General features: G+C 43.8%; 1 protein-coding gene and 2 long non-coding RNA genes across 3 annotated transcripts in view; 2 read left to right on the plus strand and 1 right to left on the minus strand.

Moving 5' to 3' along the window:
- Positions 1 to 797: 797 nt before the first annotated feature.
- LOC146670764 (ADP-ribosylation factor-like protein 4D) lies at positions 798 to 4,991 on the minus strand. The gene is made up of 3 exons (XM_085402833.1): positions 4,668 to 4,991; positions 3,422 to 4,119; positions 798 to 1,991 (listed from the first exon to the last, which is right to left on the minus strand). Exons 2-3 carry the CDS (start codon positions 3,863 to 3,865, stop codon positions 1,827 to 1,829), a joined length of 609 nt encoding a protein of 202 aa, XP_085258959.1. The 5' UTR covers positions 3,866 to 4,119; positions 4,668 to 4,991; the 3' UTR covers positions 798 to 1,826.
- A 5,638-nt stretch (positions 4,992 to 10,629) lies between these two features.
- Positions 10,630 to 22,102, plus strand: part of LOC146670765 (uncharacterized) — a 428,660-nt gene continuing 417,187 nt past the window's right edge. The window contains exons 1-2 of the long non-coding RNA XR_014911368.1: positions 10,630 to 10,796; positions 10,831 to 10,961. This is a non-coding gene — a long non-coding RNA (uncharacterized LOC146670765). The remainder of the gene's footprint in view (positions 10,797 to 10,830; positions 10,962 to 22,102) is intronic.
- LOC146670766 (uncharacterized) lies at positions 16,639 to 21,974 on the plus strand. Its single transcript, XR_014911572.1, has 4 exons — positions 16,639 to 16,755; positions 17,352 to 17,418; positions 21,701 to 21,777; positions 21,918 to 21,974. It is a non-coding gene; the product is annotated as an uncharacterized LOC146670766 (long non-coding RNA).

The raw sequence follows: 22,102 nt of genomic DNA on the forward strand, positions 1-22,102 counted from the left end.
TTCAATAAAGATGCCAAAGAAGGTGTGAGCAGCCTTGTAGGATAAGCTGACTCCCCATGGGCATGCAGTTCGATCAGTAGCCTGAAGTATGCACATCCTCCTCATGTTTCACATTCAAGAAGAGCTTGTAACACTGAGGTGATTTCTTTGAATAGCATTTCCTTTTTCAACCTGTGGATTAACCTTGCAAGTCACACCTGAAGTCACACACGCCCTGTGCACACGCATACATGAAGTATGCGTGTGCACAGGGAATCATGCTATTTACTTTTTGCTCCGACAGCTGAGGTGCAGCAGGGGGGAGCCTCCAATCAGGATAATTGCATTGACTGAGGAGCTGACTGAGTGGGCACAGCAGGCTTTTAATACCAGGGGGGTTAAGCTTTGTCTAAACTCCTCGTGGGATGGCTGAAGAATGCCTTTCCACTTTGGAATATCTGTATGGACTATTGTTAGTAATTCATCAGTGATGATAATAACTCATGGTCATTCACACCCAGAGGATCTGCTGCCAACCATCCCTAGCTGGGGCCTTCCTGGGTGGAGTCTGCATGGGTTCCTTCCCACAGTCCAAAGACATGCACAGTATATATGGTGAGTCCCTGGCTTCCATTCAGACGTGCTCGTATGTATTCACTGGTCTTGAAATCAGAGCCAGAATAATGGTGTTAAACAGGAATGAGTGTTTGGTATTTAGACAGCTATGTGGGTGTGTTTCACATTCCTGTGTGAAGCTTCGCTGCGTGAATTTCAGAGGCTGCCAACAGAATCGTAAAACACCGAGTCCATCCATCACAGCAAAAAGCACAAGTTTTATTAGGATTCAGTTCAACTCAGCTTTAGTTATAGAGTACCAAATCACACGTGTGTGTTCAATCTGTAGTACTGTAAAGCTCAAAGATGGCACCACACCTCCGCTGTGTGCACATCGCATTGGTGTTTTCATGCAACTCATTTTACACAACTTCAGGAGAATTAAGTTTATACATATCGAGCTGTACAGGGTGTGACAGCCGAGAAAGACTTCAGCAAACCATGAGCCTGATTTAAATAATTACAAGACAAAAAACAGAACATCATTAAATTAATATGGCATTAAATAAACATCTTAATATTCACTGAGGAGATGCAGACATGTGTTAGGGTTAGGCTAACAACATCAGCAGACTCCCGCGTCTGCATGGATACTACTGAGGTTAGTGGGGCTGGGTGAACTGGTGACCCGTCCAGGTGTACCCCGCTTCTGTGGCAGCTGGGACAGGCTCCCAGGGCACGATGAATAAAACAATGTTCTCAGGGAAACAATGCTAACGTTGCTCAATTTATTCATATTTTACAAAACAGTATGAAGCCATTGTAAAAACTTGTCTGAACTTAACAATCCAGAAACATCCAGCTGTGAGGAGCAAAGCCCGGTGAGAGTGACAGCGATATGCTCGGGCAGATTCAAACACAGGAAGTTCCTGTGGGTGCACAGAAGTGTTGCTCAGTCTGAGGCAGGGTGAAGATTTAGGTGATCGGGTGTAACACGGGCCGTCTGCACCAGTAACCGAACATCCTTCGGCGTTAGTGCGTGCTTCAGTGAGTGTTTGCCAGCAGCGCGGTCACTCCCTCCGCAGAGCTCTGTGGTCCTCTGAGAGTTAAAGACAATGAGAAGCAGTTTCAAAGGTCCAAATGTCTCCAGGAACAGAGTCTACACTTGGTTGGAAACACTGCACCTGATCCACAGGACTGACCAGCTTCTTTCTGGTTTCCCACATTCACCAAGTTCCCCGAGTGTCACAGACACAAGTGCTCACAAATTGACCTGCACCCCTTTATTTCCATCAGCTTTTCTTCTTGCTTTGTCGGAGCATCCTCTTCCTCTTCACAATCATCTCATAGAGTTTCTCCAGGCCGGGCTGCAGACCCTGACCATTCAGTGCTGAGCAGCCCTCCGTGTGGTGCAGGGTGGAGGAGCTCAGCTCGTGGAGGCCCAGCACCTTTTCCACCTTAAACGAGAAAAGTGAGGTTAGTCCCAACAGCGTCATAGGAAGCAATAAGCTACGAACTCTGAGTGTGAAAGTCGCTTTCAGAAGCAGGTCCTAAAGGATGACGTACGCATGTTTCTGCAGGAGTGATGAGGCTAAACAAAGCACACACCATTAACCGCACTATCCTCTAAACAAAAGGACAGACCAACAAAAACAACATTTTTTCACTTTACAGTTGTGCTGATGCTGCAGTTTACGGAGGTCACCCTGCAGCGACGGCACATCTGTCGCTTCATGTGTGACTCTGTGCTGTTGCCATCTCTGCTGGCTCAGGTGTAGGGCGAAGAAAATAATGTGTTCATCCACAAAACTGGAACTTCATGCACATGATGCACCCACATCATGCTGAACTCCTGCTACATGCAAACCTGTTGCTCCAGCCCACTCAGTGCCTCCCACAGCTACACTGTGTTTGTGCTGGCAGGGTAGCCTCAAATGTGCACATCCATGTATTCTTTTAATAACAAACATCACAATGTATGTGCGTCTGCCCTCTGAGGGCTCAGCGAGGCTGAAACACAAACTGTTATGACCCATGTCATCATTTTGTGAGCTGTTTTTGCTCCTCCAGCCTGAGAGTGGTGGTGTTCTTTTTCTCTCCTGTTTTTGCTAATGCAAGTTCCAGGTGGAGGCTGACGGCTGCAAGACTGAATGGGGCTGGCTATAAACTGGGACACATCAAGACTGGCATGGCCCTGCCTACTTCCTGCTTCCAAATACGTTTAACCCTGTACTTTGTATTAAGTTGTGTACTGTGTGTGGTGAGGTTCCTGTGGCTAGATGAGCTAGACTCGTTGTTTTTGTATATACTTTATAGACCTTTGTTGACTGACCTGGCAGCTGTAGGGTGTTTAGGTTAGAGACAGGTCGGAGGCTTTATCACTCCCACCCCGACATTTCCTTTCTCTAACCATAAATATAATATTCAGTTGTTGGCAGCGTTGGACGTTCCTATCTTTCTCGTGTTGCGCTCTGTAGGCTGGGCCAGAAAAATACAAATACATAATCAGCTGCTGCTCCAGCACTGAGAAGTACTCGCCCACCCGGTGACTTCTGCCTTGGCCCGACACTGCCTACGGTCCCTGCTCTACTCTGCCACCTCTGTGAGCACAGCCGAGGACAGCGACACATCTAACCAGCCTTTCACACAGAGCATTACTCTATGCACTTTAAAGGATTTTACTGACCTCACATCCAAAGCCAGCCTAAAATCACCAACCTACCTAACATGCTACGAAGGAAGTCCCCACGCAAACTGATGGGTGGAAGTGTACTGCAAGTGTAGAGTGACTATACCTCCAACCACAGCCACAGAGCTAAAAAAGAACAATAAGAAGTAGATGCTGTGCCCAGAGCAATAATGCCGGCCATTCATATTTGATAATTACCTCTGTAGATGACAGCGCTCCATCCAGGTCTTGTTTGTTTGCCAGAACCAGCACAGGAATCCCCTGGTTTTCAGCTGACCGGGTGATCCGGTGGAGCTCCACCTTGGCCTCCTCCATGCGCTCCATCTCCGCTGCGTCCACCACGAACACCAGCCCGTCCATCCTCCGAGTGTACGACTTCCAGAGGGGCCTCAGCTTTTCCTGACCACCAACGTCCCACACTTGGAAAGTTGTGGTGTTGGCTTTGGAGTGTCCGATTTGCACTTTAATCCTTTCCATGTTGAATCCCTTGGTGGGGCTGGTCTCAACAAACTCCCTCAGCTTGAGTCTGTAGAGCAGGGAGGTCTTCCCTGCAGAGTCCAAACCAATCACCACCACATGCAGTGACTGAAAGTTGGGGAGGAATGGGCTGTTAGGGGCCGTGCCTGTTAGCTGGTTCCCCATGTTTGTGCCCTGTGATGGAGTGGCCGCTCTTAATGAATAAAGCAGATCTGGTTATCTCCTCTGGCTTGTTACTATTCTGCTTTTTACTTGTGTCCAGGGTCAGCTTGCTTTCTGCATCCTTGGCAGCGAGAGTGTGTGTCAGGGGGCTCTGAAGGTGTTTGAAGAGTTTACTTGGTTGGAAAATACTTCACACCCTGGCCTCACTTCAAAGGTTACGGGGGAGGGCAGGCTGCCTGGCTGCAGTCACTGAGGACCTGAAGACAAAAGAACAGACAGATGAAAACTCGAGTCAGCGTTTAACAAACGGCCCTGCCTCCGTGAGCATCTTCAGCAACACCAGTGGAGTTTCTATTTCCAGTCTTTTCCAGCTGTGCCCAAAACAGAGCTGGAAAAACCAGGCTCGGGAAGGGAAACCGGAGGAATCCTGCACTACCTGTTCTGGTTTCTGCGCACTTAGTATCATGTCTCACAGTTGGCCCTCTGAAGCAGTGCTACAGACAAAGTAACGACAACAGAATCAAACAAACTATGTTTATATCAAAGCACAAACTAGTGTCAACTGTGACTTCCCCAATAAAAGCTCTTATTTACTTTGAAGACTCGCATATTCCACACAAAAAGGTCACAGTCACGCGCGCACACACAAGCCTTTGTCTCTAGAGAACGAGGAGGAGCCGGAATCCCAGAGGAGGACTAAGCCGACAGCCGCCGTGTGCGCTCCCGGCACACACGGCGGCTGTCGGCGCAGCTCTCGGGTCAGCCAGCGCGCTTCTGCTGGTGGACAAAGATGAACATGTCTCACCTGCCGGTCTTTCCATGCCTGTTCCCGCAGTCAGCGCAGTCATCCTGGGACAAGTCCACCACACAGGGAATCCTCGTAGCTTCGTTTCAAAGGCGCTCCGCGAAGACGTGACCGGTTCGATCCTGAACCGGAGAAGAGTGAACGTGAGAGAGGAGCTCCGGAAACACCCCGCAATCCCGCTGCTGACGTATCAACGGAGGGAGGAGGAGCCTCCTCCTTTTCCCCCCTCCCTCTTCGGCTGTTGCTACTGCTCCTTTAGGAGTCGCTACAGCGGCTCATCCGCCCACAGCATCCTCTGTCACACCAGCCCCTGCACTGCACCCACGAGTCCTCTGTGGGGTCTTCCTGTCTTCCATCGTCAGTGTCCTCTGTCAGAACTAAAATGCTTCTTCTGCCAGCTGAGTGAGTCGGGTGTCAGTGAACACTGAAGAATTGCTGGCTGTGATGAAAAATTGACTGACTGTAGTAAAATGTCCTTGATGTAAGGGCGAGATGGACAGCAGTGTATGTGTTGTTGGTGTTAAAAGGGGCGTGATCAAACGAGGAAATGGGTTTTAAAAGGAAGTTGTACAGCTTTCACAACTTGTGAAAATCATCTACGTATAGATTTTTTTTTCTCCCATCCAGAGGAGGGGTGGGTGAGGGGGTGTTGACACTGGCACCAACTGATTATTTGTAGCACGTGCTTGCTGGAGCTTGAATCTGATGTGGGGAGAAAAAAAGCTGGGAAAGAGAAGGCGTCATGCATTCCTGCATTCTTGCTTTATTAAAGGTAGTGCCTGTGGGCTCGGCTGTCTTTGTTGAACACTCTTCTAAAGAAATCGTGGCTTATTAATTGTTCTTTGTTTTGTTTCATGCATGCATGAGCTCCTATCGTGATCACACATTCCTCATGTTGCATCTCTAGCGTATGGGTGTGGTTTTAATCCCTTTCAGGCCTGATGGAAACCTCTGGTGGCTCTGGCACCAGGGTGCCCCGCCCTCTCCTCCCTGTGCCACAAGCAGCAGGCGCACCTCGCAAACGGAGGGCGCCCTTACTCCCAGCAAAGGGGCGATAAAAAACCGATCGGTGCCTGTGCCATTCCCAATACGCGCTGGCTGATGTCGGGGCAGCATGAGTACGAGCATTATTTTTGTTTGTTTTGTTTTTTTCTTTGCCGATGCCCGTGATGCCGCCCCCCCCACCACGATGCCGCCCGTGTCGCCATATCAAAAACCGCTACTGCCTGTACTTTCCACTCCTAACAATAATAAACGGGCTTGTTACTTCTGCTTTAACCACTTTGTCGGGATTTATTATCTGACGTCACCACAAACCTTCAAACATTCTTTCATTAATCTTTATTTAACCAGCAAAAAAATCTCCATTGAGATTAGAAAACGTCTTTTACACGGATGTCCTGGCCACGATGAGAAGCAGCAAAGTGCAAAACAATGTACAAGTGCAAGAAAAACATCCAAGTGATTTGAGCCTAAGCAGTGAGGCGTGTCTGTGTAATAATCACCAGGAGATGTGGCATAAGAGAGATACCATGTGCCATAGTCAGGGATAAAAGTGGCCCCACTTTTTTCCCACAACACCAGAATGACTGCAGGTGCCATCAGATCTTGATCTTGATTGATTATATCAAGTGAAGCAGACATTCATATAAATTTACCTGATGATGCTGAGATTCATCGACTGAATTCCACCTTCATACCAACTATGCAGGCATAAGAAAATCCATTAGACCAAAGTTTGTATTCCCATTTTCTAATATGTTATTATTACATTAAATAGCACAAGGTTCAGCTAGCTTTGAACAAAAGCAGCTGGCAGAAACATCCTCCAAAGAGCTAGGTTTGACTTTCTTACTTTGAGCCTGTGCTTTTTGACTTTTACTCGAGTAAATAAGTTGAACCACTGCTTTAGCTTTTACTGGAGTGTGTTTTTTAACACTAGTACAGTCCACTTGACCACTTGAAAAATGTAAAATAAATAAATAAATCATGTTTTGCATAGTTGGATCTTAACGAGGTTCCAAGTAGAGCTTCAACATGCAACAAGAAGAAATGGGAGTGAGACAAAACATATTTTGAGAAATTTATCGAAAACAACGCTTAAACTGAAACCGGCTGTTTTACACTTGATCTAAGTGTAGCCTCGCTCTCTCACCGCGGTAAAGTGAGCCGTCATTTGTGAGCCGCGGTCAAGCCAGCCGCCTCCTATCCGCCGCATAAATTTCCTTGCGCTTTTACACCAGTCTTTACGGTAGCGCCTTTTCGCTTTATGTGCCGATTGAAAGCCTATACCCGCGCACACGTGCGCGCGCGCGAACAGTCGCACGCACATGCGTGCACACAAATTACAATGAAACAGCCCGATACAGTCAATACAATTATGGAAATGTCAGAAATTCATTAAAAGTCATCCTGAGTAGTTGAGGTACAACTTTCAACACATTCCTCCTCTGGGACACCTAATTGGGTGAATGTGACATGTTGTATAGAGCACTTTGAGTAATATGGGTGAGTAAAAAAGTGCTGTATAAGAATCAGTCCATTCACTGTCTGAACAGAGTTTCGTCATGTTACTTTTGCACTATTATGTTCCAGCACATGTTGTTATTACATGGCTTACATGGCTAAGGTACACATTAGGCTGACATCTGGGGCCAGAGCTGAAACTGTTCTGGGCCAGCACAGGGCCAGCAGTGTGTCTGCAACTGGCCTTGTGCTGGCGCATGTGTGGGCCACCTCTGGTAAACCAGATCTGGGCCACCATAGGGCCGTCATTCTTTGCGGTACGCAGGCCATGTGTAAGCACATTGTGTGGGACAGATCCAGGCCATACCAATTTTGCTATGTGGGAGGAATTATGTAAAAATAGAAACATCATAAAAATGAAAATGAACATAAAGTAAAATGTACTGAAAAGAACATCAGCATGGCCATCATTATCTGCTTGGAAAGTCTAAAGTTCCATGGCTTTGAACAGCCAGAGAACGCAATGCCCAGCTTAGAGCGACTAAAAGTAACTTCTTTTAACATTCTGTCATTCTGCTTCTATATCAAACATCCACTAAAAATAGTCATTTGAAAAAAAATATTCGCCACTTTTCATCAGTTTGGGTTCCTCTGTTTATAGCAATTTTTAGAAAAGAACCCAATACCTTTGTCACTATACAGTTGTACAGTGAGATACAGAGCATCTCCTACTCATTGCAAACATGCTGGGAGGGTGGCTCTATCCGCCTTAGTGCAGCTGCCGTACCATACTGTGATGCAGTAAGTTAGTAGGCTCTCAATGGGCGAGTGGTGGAAGGGTGAGCTGTAGTCCACAAAGAGCATTCTGGCGTAGCTCTGCCGCTGTTCTAGGTGACTCAGCACCGAGTGGAGGGTGATGGCATCTTCTGTGAATCTGTTTGCACGGTATGCAAACTGGTGGGGGTCGAATTCTGGGGGGAGGTAATCCTTGGTGTGCTGAAGGACTAGTTTCATGATTACCGGTGTGAGGGCCACAGGGCAATAATAGTTCAGGCTGGTGATGGGAGACTTCTTTGGTACTAGGATGATTGTGGCTGATTTTAGACAGGATGGGATGGCTGCTTCATCCAGTGAGAGGTTGAAGCTTCTGGTGGAGATGAGGGTGAGCTGGTGGGCACATGGTCTTAGCACTTTACCACGTATTCCGTCTGGACCGGCCGCCTTCCTGGGGTTCACTGCTAGGAACACACATCTGACATCGTGCTCCGTTACAGTGAGTGGAGCGGTGCAGGAACCAGGTGAGGATGAGGATGGGAGCAGGGCTGAGGCAGATGAATGCTGCTGTTGTGGTGTTTCAAAGCGGGCGAAGAAGCTGTTTATGTCCTCTGCTAGCTGCACACTCAGGTTTTCTGTTTTCACAGTTCTGCCTCTGTGGTTTATGATGTCTATTATTCCATGCCATGTGTTGTTGCTGGACAGGTGGGACCCCTTTTCAAGTCAGCTCGAGCAGACCTGTACAGAGCTCTGTCAACAGACCTACAGGGAGTGCAGAATTATTAGGCAAGTTGTATTTTTGAGGAATAATTTTATTATTGAACAACAACCATGTTCTCAATGAACCCAAAAAACTCATTAATATCAAAGCTGAATGTTTTTGGAAGTAGTTTTTAGTTTTAGCTGTTTTAGGGGGATATCTGTGTGTGCAGGTGACTATTACTGTGCAGAATTATTAGGCAACTTAACAAAAAACAAATATATACCCATTTCAATGATTTATTTTTACCAGTGAAACCAATATAACATCTCCACATTCACAAATATACATTTCTGACATTCAAAAACAAAACAAAAAGAAATCAGCGATCAATATAGCCACCTTTCTTTGCAAGGACACTCAAAAGCCTGCCATCCATGGATTCTGTCAGTGTTTTGATCTGTTCACCATCAACATTGCGTGCAGCAGCAACCACAGCCTCCCAGACACTGTTCAGAGAGGTGTACTGTTTTCCCTCCTTGTAAATCTCACATTTGATGATGGACCACAGGTTCTCAATGGGGTTCAGATCAGGTGAACAAGGAGGCCATGTCATTAGTTTTTCTTCTTTTATACCCTTTCTTGCAGCCACGCTGTGGAGTACTTGGACGCGTGTGATGGAGCATTGTCCTGCATGGAAATCATGTTTTTCTTGAAGGATGCAGACTTCTTCCTGTACCACTGCTTGAAGAAGGTGTCTTCCAGAAACTGGCAGTAGGACTGGGAGTTGAGCTTGACTCCATCCTCAACCCGAAAAGGCCCCACAAGCTCATCTTTGATGATACCAGCCCAAACCAGTACTCCACCTCCACCTTGCTGGCGTCTGAGTGGGACTGGAGCTCTCTGCCCTTTACCAATCCAGCCACGGGCCCATCCATCTGGCCCATCAAGACTCACTCTCATTCATCAGTCCATAAAACCTTAGAAAAACCAGTCTTGAGATATTTCTTGGCCCAGTCTTGACGTTTCAGCTTGTGTGTCTTGTTCAGTGGTGGTCGTCTTTCAGCCTTTCTTGAACTGAACATAAGTTCCCTGCAATTTCTGAGGAATTCTACAGTAAATCTGGCTGAAACTTGGCCCAGACGTACAGCAGGTTTCCTGGAGGAGGGATGTGTTGAAAGTTGGACCTCAACTACTCAGGATGATTTTTAATGAATTTCTGAAATTTCCATAATTGTAGTGTATTGACTGTATTGCACTGAATATGAGTTTACTGTGATTTCTGAGTAATATTACAGTAAATCTGGGTAAAACCTGGCCCAGAGGTAAAGTAGGACTCATCCAGGCTGGAGAAACTGATCAGGAGGGCTAGCTCTGTGGTCGGCATGAAGCTGGACACTCTGGTGACAGTGGCAGAGAAAAGGACATTAAAGAAACTGATGGACATTATGGACAATGCTGGGCATCCTCTGCACACGGCCATAAACAACCAGAAGAGTCTGTTCAGTGACAGGTTGCTTCTCCCCAAGACAAGAACTAACAGACTTAAAAACTCCTTTGTCCCACACGCCATCAAACTGTTTAACTCCTCTCTGGAGGGGAGAGGGAGGGGAAACAGGAGGACAAAGGAGGGAACAACTAAGCTGTAGTGCCTCTTCACCTCACTGTACAATACCTTGTGCAATACTTTTTGTAAATAGTCAACAGTGCAATAGACCTCAATACTTGAAATGTGCAATTCACTTGTATTTTTATTTTTTATTCCTATTTATTCTATTTATCCCCTTCGTATATTTTATTTATATTGTCTCTGTATTATATATATATGTGTGTGTGTGTGTGTGTGTGTGTGTGTGTGTGTGTGTGTGTATATAAGATAAGATAAGATAACCTTTATTAGTCCCACACGTGGGAAATTTGTTTTATATAATATTCTGTAACTCTGTAACTTCGGTCGTTGCTGTGCTTTTTTGGAAATCGAATTTCCCAGAGGAACCCACCCGAGGGATTAATAAAGTTCTCTCTTATCTTATCTTATCTTAAGTAGGTGTCCGAGAAGAGGCTTGTGTTGAAAGCTTGGCATCAACTTTTAAGAATGATTTTTAATGAATTTTTGAATATGCAACCAGACTGTCACGATGGCTGTATTGGGCTGTTCCATTGTAATTTGTGTGTGCGCGCGTGTGACTGTTCGCGCGCGCGCGCACGTGTGCGCGAGTCTAGGCTTTCAATCAGGATATAAAGCGAAAAGGCGCTACCGTAAAGACTGGTGTAAAAGCGCAAGGAAATTTATGCGGCGGATAGGAGGCGGCTGGCTTGACCGCGGCTCACAAATGACGGCTCACTTTACCGCGGTGCTCTCTCCTGCGCTCGCTCTCGGCTGCGTAACTAGGTTAATTGTGAATCCACCTGCATATTGATTGTTTTATACCGTTTAGGACAACTATAGAAATTTACTAAAATACTCATTGATGAAAACTTATCAAACTTTCAGTATTTACCTTTGTCATAGTTTTCGATTCTTTGGTATCCTTTTGTCCTCCAGGTTCTCAAACACCGGGGAGACGCAAGGCGGTGCAATCTGCTCCTCCCTCTTTTTAAACGAGCCAATAGGAGCTGCTCACATTAAAAACAACTTTATTTAAAAAGTCATTTTACACCTGATACAAACATTTTAAAAGTCAAACAATACACAAGTTTAAAAGAAAAAAAAATATTTTAAAGAGTTTTTAATCATATATATGAATATACAATATCTGTCAAATAATTGTCACCCAAATCAACATCATAATAAAAATATAATTAATAAAATATATAATAATGATAAGAAGAATAACAACAACAGAAACAGTTTACCTAAAAGCTCTTCTAACATTAGACTGCTTTTGAAAAGTTTCAATAGTGTCAATACACCATAGGGACAAGGGAGTTACACAGTTGAAGTGTGACTGCTTGAAAGACCCCATTCCCTCTCCTTTCCACTAGTTCAAAGAAAATATAAATTATTTCTGGTTATATAATTTGAGGGCACAAGTTTGAAGAGTAACATTTTAACAGATCGGTAATATACTTCAGGAGCTTTACTGGATCTGATTAACCAAAACTTCCATCTTCCATGTAGCTAACTGTCTTTTCTCTAATACAGTAGAGTGTATCTGATCTACTAAAAATCCTCAACTGCATGTTTGCTCAAGTAAATAGTCTTAATTGTTTGAACAACCAGTAATCCTTAATTTGCAAATGCCAAATCTGGATTTTGTCTGTGTAATTCACTTTTATCTTAGGTTTTTTATTCGTATTTTTTGCTTTTCTTTTTTCTACTCTTGTGTCCGTTTTAATCACTTATTATTGCCGCTGTGACAAGTGAATTTACCTAAGAAGAATCATGAAGTCTTTATTTATCTTATCTGAGCCTCACCATGCAGCCTACCATGCAGAGTTCACATTAAGTACATAAAATGAAATCTAAAATTAAAAAGTAACCAGTTTCAAACCAGTTATTTGGAATAGTGTGCAGAGTGTTTTGAGTAACATTGAATGTTCAAAAACACCAAAGTTCCTATAGTCTCACTTGACAGCTGGGTTGTAGTGTCTGATAACACATAACATCTTGAGGTCTCAATGTGGACTTTGAGTACATTTGCTAGCCAAGGCTAAATACTGAGAGGGTCAAAAATGAAGGGTCAAGAACATCTGACTGTACGTAAGGGTAGCAAAAGTGATAGACTGAGGTTGTGCCAAATATGTTAAAGTTAGGGTGATTTCTTAGAGAATGGTACCCCATGGGTGCCGTCTGCAGGTTATAAAAGAGAGTTATGTTCATACTTTCTTTTGAGTTTCTTTTTACAATTTGACTTTCAGAACTCCCTGGGTTGTGTGCAATCTGTGATGGGCTTGTTTGGAATAAATCCTCCTTTATTCAAATAACACTTTCTCTGGCTCTTCACAGAAGAAGAATCCTCACATAAGCATGTGCTACCATTTTGAACCAATGTACACATTTACCATCACTGACCCAACTAGGACCTACATTGGATGCCCACCCATATGGATTTAATGTGAGAAACCCAAGTGGGTCCCATATATACTAAACAATCTTGAGCCCATGTAAAATATATGCCCATATTAACTTAACATAACCCATATGGGGCCCACATAGACATGTTTTCAGGGTCTGACTTGCATTTTCCCACGTGTGACACATATAGTTTGACCAGGTGGGCCCCACCTGTGTCATCAGTGCTAAAAAAAAATACATTGATTACCTCACTTTGCCCCACCTGGGGCACACAGCAACAGCCTATCCTTAAATGACTGTGTTTGCCCATGTCTATCCCAGGTGGAAAACCCAAGTGGGTCCTACATGTGTTTCCCATTTTGGACCAAGTTAAGTGTTTCCCATGTTTGACCCAGCTAGGACCTACTAAAAGTGCCCACTTGGGATTGCCCATATGGGTTTAATGTGAAGAACGCAAGTAGGCCCCATACAAAAAGCCCAGTTTGAGCCCATGCCCACATGGTACCCATCCAGCCCAAGCAAAAACCAGGTGGGGCCCATATATACATGTTGGCTGGGATCGTGGTGGAAGCAAAACAGCAAAGGTCAAAGGGAATTCATGACGATGTTTATGTGAAGCGTAGTTTGGATCTTCTTTTGCTGCTGGTTCGGTCAATGTTGTTTGGAGAGAGATAAAACCTGCAGCTTCAGAATCAGCGCAAAAAGGGCGTGAACAACCGTTCCGTGCCGCCGGGTGAGAAAGGCGACATCTCACTGGTTCTGATCCGTCGGCGGGTCCGCGCTTTGTGTTTACGTCTTTGTGCAGAATCCGTGTTGGTCTTATTAAACCCGATTCTTTGATCCCCATGATAGAACAGAGAAAACCCGACTCAGAGCGGTCAAAACATTTATAATTCTTTATTCAATCATCTTCTGGAAGAGAGAGAGAGCCCTGCACAGCCCAAAGCCAGTTGTAGAATCTCTGACATTAGAAGCTAAACATGTGTCTCATATCGGTGTTATTGGTCCTTTACACGTCAGACATAGTTTGGATACAAACACTCCTTATATGTTACTAGTTCCTCTTTTTGTCTGGTTTCCTGTTTTTATTTATATGCTTGTACAGCTCTACACTGACTTCCTGTTTTTCAGTCTGGCTGAGCACTTAGTTTATGAGTCAAAAGTGGCCTTGCTTTACAAGCCTTTATTACTAAAATACATAAAACAATATAATCAGAAAATAAGCACTAAGAATATATGTTTATTCCTCAACAGCCTCTGTTTAAATTAAGGTGGATGAGTTGACCTGTGTTTGGTCACTTTGCATCAACCAAGAGCCAACAACAGCAAACTAAAACTGCTCTGAAAGCTTTTATAGACTTTAATGAACAGATAATACTTTAAGAAACAGCAATAAAAAAATGTTTATCTCAGGGTCGGGCTCAGGTCACTGCAGGGTCTTAGACTCCCTCCTCTCCAGGCTGTATTCTCTGTAAATGTCTCCAAAAGCTCAGTTTGCTTTGCTCACAGGCTTTGATGTTGATCACTCTCCTCTGATTCTGTCCTTCAGAGCAGCTGGGAGACGACGTTTCTGTTCACTACTGCCAGGAGAGCTTCCTGCCAACCACATGACTCAGCTGGTCTTCTAACAATGGAAATCCACTTGTTTTCAGGGTATAAAATAACCAGGGGTAGGGTTCTGTTGGTTGCCAAGTTCCACTTTCATGTTTAGTTACTTATTATGGTATTTCCACCACAATAACATCTTAGCACTGCAAAACCTGATGTGACAGCCTTGAGTTCATTTGCTTAGCCATGGTCTCTGTGGCCAGTTCAGCATCACCAGATGTTACTTTTCTCTCTCTTTTTTTAGCTAACCGTTTAATAGAAAACATCCAACTTGTATAGAAAGAACTGGAAAAGAAAGCTCACTTTCTCTGGTGTGATGGCTGGATTAACACGTGAAAGTAAAAATATGAAGAATTGGTGCAGAAACCTCTTTCAGAGTTCATTCTGGATCCATGCCACCACGCTGTCCGCTGGCGCTCTCTCTGATTGGAAATGCTCGTCCAATGTTCGTTTCCAATCACACACTCAGTGTTCCCACACAAGCGTGGTGGCGATGTGCTCAGACCGGTCCTTTCTGTGCCTCAGTGTTTCCTGCCGGTGCTTCAGTGTCCTCAAAGCATGCTTGTTAGTTTAAGCACTCACTCCTCTTTTCTTTTAATGCCACATTTTAATCATCAGCACTTTTCGATGCATTCAGATCACTTCATGTGGCTCACATCCATGGTCACAGCAGAATCAGAGTTCAGCTTGCAGTTTATTTTTTACATGTTGTCTGTATTTCAAACGGTGAGATCTCTGCAAGCATTCGGTCTTAGATTGAGAGAATACATGAATGAAATGTTTTCCCCTAAACAACACCTGAGCCTGTCTACATTTACCTTTAATGGCAAACTCTTCTGTAACAAACCTCCTGACTGACTTTCTTCACTTCCTGTCTGCTCCATTTAATGTTTTGTGACATATGCAGCAGAGTTCAAAGGTCTGTGACCCCCAGCCTCACCTAACAAGGACTTCTTCTTATCCAGGTCTCCTAACTAGCATCTTTTAAGACCTTCAGTGAAAGTTGGTGTATTTAAAATGAACACAGAAGCTTAACAGCACACAGCCATGTCAGGGTGGGACCATTGTTAGTGAACCATGGAGGGTGGAGGCAGCAGATTTACCCACAATCCCCCGCCAATCTGTTCCTCTGTAACAAAGCAGCCCAGCGTTATGTTGCCTGGAGGCTCTCCTTATCGAGGTCAGAGTGACACTGACACTTCAGCAGTGCTCAGCCCAGCCTGTACAGCTGCTTTGTCTCCTGAGTACAAGTCAGGTGAGTAAAACTCTCATTTGCTCATTAAGACCACTGCGACTGTCTGCGCTGATATTCATTCACACACGTAATCTTTAACAGCTAAAAGTCCAGGAATCCAGAAGAAAAGAGTTCAAATTAATCATGTCTTCATTCATTAAGAGTGTGGAAACATGATCCAAAATCTGGGTGTTCCTTTGTCATTACACAAAGTCTGAATCTCTATATCATATGTGTGTAACATGATATTTTCCATAGCTTCAAACTCTGACAGTGTGAATCAGTATTCGAGATGTGTGGTATCATTTAAATGTTGTGTTCATTTTAAGCGTACAGGGCTCACACTGAGAGCAGGTGAGACAGGACCCAGCACAGTAATCAGAGTAGCTGGTGGCAGTGGTTGGGTGCTGTATCATGTAGCTGCTGTGAGATAAAGCACAGTGTTTGTAATCCAATCCTCCCCAGCACCAGCACATGCTGCTCGAGTCAGTTTGAATCGTGAAAATGAGAGAATGTGAGGATGATAAAGAGAGGAGACATACCTGTGGAGGTGTCAAGAAGTGGACTCCTGTGCTTGGTGTGTGACAGGATGTCTGAGGAGTGGAAAAGTGTACTGATGCTCGTTATCCGTAACAAAGGTGAGAGCTGTAGTAACTAAGGGCTGAAGCTGAAGAGACACCATGAAAGTACCAGAGAGAGTTGTTGAAGAAAAGCACTGCAGACGTGACGATGCTGGATTGTGCTGATGGAGGAGGACAGATGGAGCTTCACTGTGTCTTTGTGGATCAGAGGAAGCAGATGAGATGCTGCCAAGAGAGGAACTGTGGTGCTGCATGAGGAAGTCATGAGAGGGTGGTGAGGTGTGAGTGGACAGATGGGTTCAGATGAGCAGCATACATTGGTCAGGTCTTCTTCCTCTCTCCATCCATGAGGTGTAGAGGCTTCAGATGTTCTGCTCCTGACACTGACCATCTCTCTATTTCCAAAGCAATCTGCATCCTGGCTTTGATGTCATGTAACATCATGCATAAATGAAGATGATAAGGGAACGGGTTTCCATGGCAACTGAACTTCCCATGTCCTCCAAACTTCACACCTTCATCTCTACATTTACCCCAGTTCTCTTTTTATGTACTTCCCAAAGTGACCTTCGGTGCAGGCACACCACAGAGGTTTACAGTGTCTACGTCTCCGTAGCCCAGACTCACTCGAGATGTCAGCTATGCACTGGGAGGCCAGGCGACGGCAGACTGCTCTGGACCGCAGGATGGCCCGAGACAAGCAGCCGGTGAGCAAGCAGCTATCTGCTTTCTAATAAGGAACCAGACATAAATGTTCACTTATGAAACTTTCAGTGTTTTTAAATATGAAATGACATCAAGTGTAACCAGAATCTGAACATTTTTCATTACGTTGGCAACATCTCCAGATTGTATATACTCGGGAAACTAATTAGATCCTATCACAAACCATCCATCCTCTTCCACTTATCATCAGGGTCACAGGAGGGCTGCAGCCTTTCCCAGCTACCACAGAGCGAGAGGCACAGACGACCATTCACACCCACAATTTACAATCACCAATGGACCTAAACCCACTAACTGCATGTCTTTCACCATACAGGTCTTTCATTAAGTTTCAGTGCTCGTAATAGTGCCAATCCAAGTTTGTCAAGGCTTCAAGTCAGGAGCTGTCACACTTTTAGTTGGAAGTTAGAGAACTTCAAATCATTTCTCCAACTCTCTGGCTCATCCATTACCCTCCCTGTAACACATTGTTCTGATGATCTGAGCACTGAAGGCAGACTTTCCTCAAACTGTGACATATTCTTTAAACTGCAGATGAGTACAGAGTTGGCTATTGTGTCCATCTTTCTCTTCACAGTTGGTGCACATGAGAAGCTGTGCTGACACCAATGCAACCAAATCAAATGCAACACAAGAAGAACGAGGTAGGACCAGGCTTTTAACTATCACAATCCTCGAAGTACAGCTCGGGGGGTTGGTGGGGTGGGGCAGCGATCCTCTATATTATCTACTTCCACTTATTGATCACCCAAACACCCAGATTGAGTTTTAGTTCATTTGAAAGCCTGATGCTTAGTCTTGTCCAGCCAAGCTGGAAAACTGAAAAAACAGTTTTATTTGTTATCATCTCTAAGCCTAATCCTTACTCTGAGTTTTTGTCTGATTTCTCAGACTTCTTATCTGATTTATTGCTCATGGAACAAAACACTGGGAGAAAAACATGTAAACAGGAAGGTGAGACGAGACAACACGGAGACAGAAATATAACTAAACATAGCAGCCATAACCAAGTTTAACTCAATACTAACTAATAGAAAACTAAAACATTATAACACAGAAAAAAAACACCATAAACTCAAAAGCTGGGTCAAATGACCCAGAACCACGACAGTTATTAGACTCAATTGGCTTCTCTCAAAATGTAAAAGAACCCACCCACCACTTTAATCACACTCTAGATCTTGTTTTAACATATGGCATAGAAACTGAACATTTAACAGTGTTTCCTGAAAACCCTCTCCTGTCTGATCATTTCCTGATAACATTTACATTTACAATAATTGATTACACAGCGGTGGAGAGTAGACTTTATCACAGTAGATGTCTTTCTGAAAGCGCTGTAACTAAGTTTAAGAATATAATCCACCCACTGTTATCATCTCCAATGCCCTGTACCAACACAGAGCAGAGCAGCTATCTGAACGCTACCCCAACAGAGGTCGATCATCTTGTTAATAATTTCACCTCCTCACTACGTACGACTCTGGATACTGTAGCTCCAGTGAAAACTAAGGTCTCTAATCAGAAGTACCTGACTCCGTGGTATAATTCTCAAACACGTACCCTAAAGCAGATGACTCGTAATCTGGAGAGGAAATGGCGTGTCACAAATTTAGAGGATCATCATTTAGCCTGGAGAAATAGTTTGCTGCTTTATAAGAAAGCCCTCCGCAAAGCCAGAACATCTTACTATTCATCACTGATTGAAGAAAATAAGAACAACCCCAGGTTTCTCTTCAGCTCTGTAGCCAGGCTGACAAACAGTCAGAGCTCTGTTGAGCCAACCATCCCTTTAACGTTAACTAGTAATGACTTCATGAACTTCTTCACAAATAAAAATTTTATCATTAGAGAAAAAATTACCAATAATCATCCCACAGATGTAATATTATCTACAGCTACTCTTAGTACCATTGATGTTAAGTTAGACTCTTTTTCTCTAATTGATCTTTCTGAGTTAACTTCAATAATTACTTCCTCCAAACCATCAACGTGTCTTTTAGACCCCATTCCTACAAAACTGCTCAAAGAAGTCCTGCCATTAATTAACCTTCCTGCCTTCTTGGGACCTTTTTGTGCCACTGCTATGTGTTAAATGGCTGCCATTTCCACTGTGTTCAGTGGAATATAACCAAACTTGCCACAGGATAGTTTTTACCTGTCAATGTTAATATTCCAGTGTGAATTCCTTAAATCAGCCTAAAATGGCTGAGCAGCAGAAATCCCCACACCCATCACCCTGGGGACCATTTTCTGCCCATTGACTTCCATTATAAACGCTATTTTTCAACCCCAAATTATCATCATATGATTTTATTTTTTCTTCTTTTCTTGGATGTCAATGAAGACTCAGGGCCTTGAAGTTTTAATTTTTAAATTGCAAAAAAAATGCAAAAAAATAATGGCAGGTCAAAATGTATGTTGGTGCCAATCTTTGGTCCATCTAAAGGCCTACTTATAATGACAATCACATATTACTTCAACTGGTTTTTTGTGGAAATATTTAGTTTCGTTTTTTGGTTTTTGGGGCTTATAACACAGGGCGCTCATGTAATAACACTGGGATTTGAAGGGTTAAAACAACGAAAATATAATTAAAACTTTACATGAATATTTCAGGGAGAAGTAGTTTTACAAGGTTGGCTAATTTAAAGTGGAATAAAATATGGATATATGGTCTTTTTATGGCGTGGCTGAGAATGGTCCCTAGGGTGATGGGTGTGAGTTTTTTAAAGGATGGCAGGAGGGTTAATGCTTCGATCTTAAATATGATCAACCTATCTCTAATGATCGGCTATGTACCACAGGCCTTCAAGCTAGCTGTAGTTAAACCTTTACTCAAAAAGCATCTCTAGACCCAGCAGTCTTAGCTAATTATAGGCCAATCTCCAACCTTCCTTTATATCAAACATCCTTGAAAGAGTAGTTGTCAAACAGCTAACAGATCATCTGCAGAGGTTTATTTGAAGAGTTTCAGTCAGGTTTCAGAGCTCATCACAGCACAGAAACAGCTTTAGTGAAGGTTACAAATGATCTTCTTATGGCCTCTGACAGTGGACTCATCTCTGTGCTTGTCCTGCTAGACCTCAGTGCAGCGTTCGATACTGTCGACCATAATATCCTATTAGAGCGATTAGAACATGCTGTAGGTATTACAGGTACTGCACTGCAGTGGTTTGTATCATATCTATCTAATAGACTCCAGTTTGTGCATGTAAATGGAGAGTCCTCTTCACACACTGAGGTTAATTATGGAGTTCCACAGGGTTCAGTGCTAGGACCAATTCTGTTTACATTATACATGCTTCCCTTAGGCAGCATCATTAGAAGACATAGCATACATTTACACTGCTATGCAGATGACACCCAGCTCTATCTGTCCATGAAGCCAGATAACACACACCAATGAGTTAAACTGCAGGAATGTCTTAAAGACATAAAGACCTGGATTGGCCGCTAACTTTTTGCTTCTTAATTCAGATCAAACTGAGGTTATTGTACTCGGCCCTGAAAAGCCTAGAAATATGGTATCTAAGCAGATCCTTACTCTGGATGGCATTACCTTGGCCTCCAGTAACGCTGTGAGGAACCTTGGAGTCATTTTTGACCAGGACATGTCCTTCAACGCACATATTAAACAAATATGTAAGACTGCTTTCTTCCATTTGTGCAACATCTCTAAAATTAGAAATATCCTGTCTCAGACTGACGCTGAAAAACTAGTTCATGCATTTATTACTTCCAGGCTGGACGACTGTAATTCATTATTATCAGGAAGTCCTAAAAACTCGCTGAAAAGCCTTCAGCTGATCCAAAATGCTGCAGCAAGAGTCCTGACAGGGACTAGAAAGAGAGAGCAGATTTCTCCTGTTTTGGCTTCCCTTCATTGGCTTCCTGTTAAATCCAGAATTCAAAATCCTGCTCCTCACATACAAGGTCTTAAATAATCAGGCCCCATCTTATCTTAATGACCTTGTAGTACCATATCACCCTATTAGAGCACTTCGCTCTCGCTCTGCAGGCCTACTTGTTGTTCCTAGAGTATTTAAAAGTAGAATGGGAGGCAGAGCCTTCAGTTTTCAGGCCCCTCTTCTGTGGAACCAGTTAAAGGGAGTTTTTCCTTCCCACTGTCGCCAAAGTGCTGCTCATAGGGGGTCATTTGATTGCTGGGTTCTTCACTGTATGTATTATTGTAGGATCTACTGTACAACATAAAGCACCTTGAGGCGACTGTTGTTGTGATTTGGCGCTGTGTAAATAAAACTGAATTGAATTATCTGGCATCTGAATGATTTATGACAGGCCACACACAGGCTGCTCTACACTCTCACATATCAGAACCCATTGATGTAATGCTTTCTTGGCAGTGGATAACAAAGGATTCATCATTCACTGCCTCATTCTCTCCCTTGTCAGCCATTCGTTTGGCTGAGATCATTCTAAGGGCAGCAGCAGCAAGTTAGCCATGTGGTCAGCTAGAAGCACACATCATTTTTTCAGAAGGTTCACTGTCCCTACAGCATCTCCCTCACCGATGCCACAGCTACAGGTTACACACAGAACAAATCAAATCATTTAGTGAACACACCTTAAATATCAGCGTAACAGCTCTGTCCATTCAGTTTGATTGATTTGGCTCTCGTGCAAATCACTCACATTAGTGATGAGTGGGATCAGTCTTAAGGTGGTAATCAGGTCTCCTGCTCCTTGTGGTCTGACCTTGTTTCCTTGTGTTAGAGCTCTCAACAAGCTTGTGTTTCAGTTCAGTTTATGTTTTCATATGGCACCAGCGCATAACAACAGTTTCCTCGAAGAGGATTACGCTGCAAAGTAATCTGAAGAAGACCTCTGCTAGGCTTAGGGAGGGGCAGCCTAATGGGATGAGAGGTAAACAAGAGAGGTAACATTTCCATGTGCTGTTTGTAGCCGGAAGTCAGCATCACTGTGAAGGTGACCTGAAGATGGATGACGATCACAACCCCAAGATTCCCAACAGGTTCTCAGTAGGTATCATTGAATTCCTGTGATAAGGCTTGGCCTGTCATTGTAGACTGGCTATGACTCATTTTCATTATGTTTATCAGTCGTCTTAGTAACGGCCCATCTATTACAAATATTGATCTATTATCCATTTATCTTCCAGTCTCTGCAGTACACCCAGCAGTGGTGAGGAAAGGGAAAGCCTCAACTCTCATGACTATTGCAGCATGTGTGGAAGCAGCTGTTTCTGCATCTATCAGATAATAAATGAAAACGACTCCGTCCATGTGTCTGTTACTGGAGTTACAGAAGGACCCTCAGACAGTTTGACACATATGCACACTGTAC

The sequence above is a fragment of the Rhamphochromis longiceps genome, linkage group LG4, assembly GCF_057381845.1.
Source record: "Rhamphochromis longiceps isolate RC_006_pf linkage group LG4, R_longiceps_female_GT1.1, whole genome shotgun sequence".
NCBI classification, from domain to species: Eukaryota; Metazoa; Chordata; class Actinopteri; order Cichliformes; family Cichlidae; genus Rhamphochromis; species Rhamphochromis longiceps.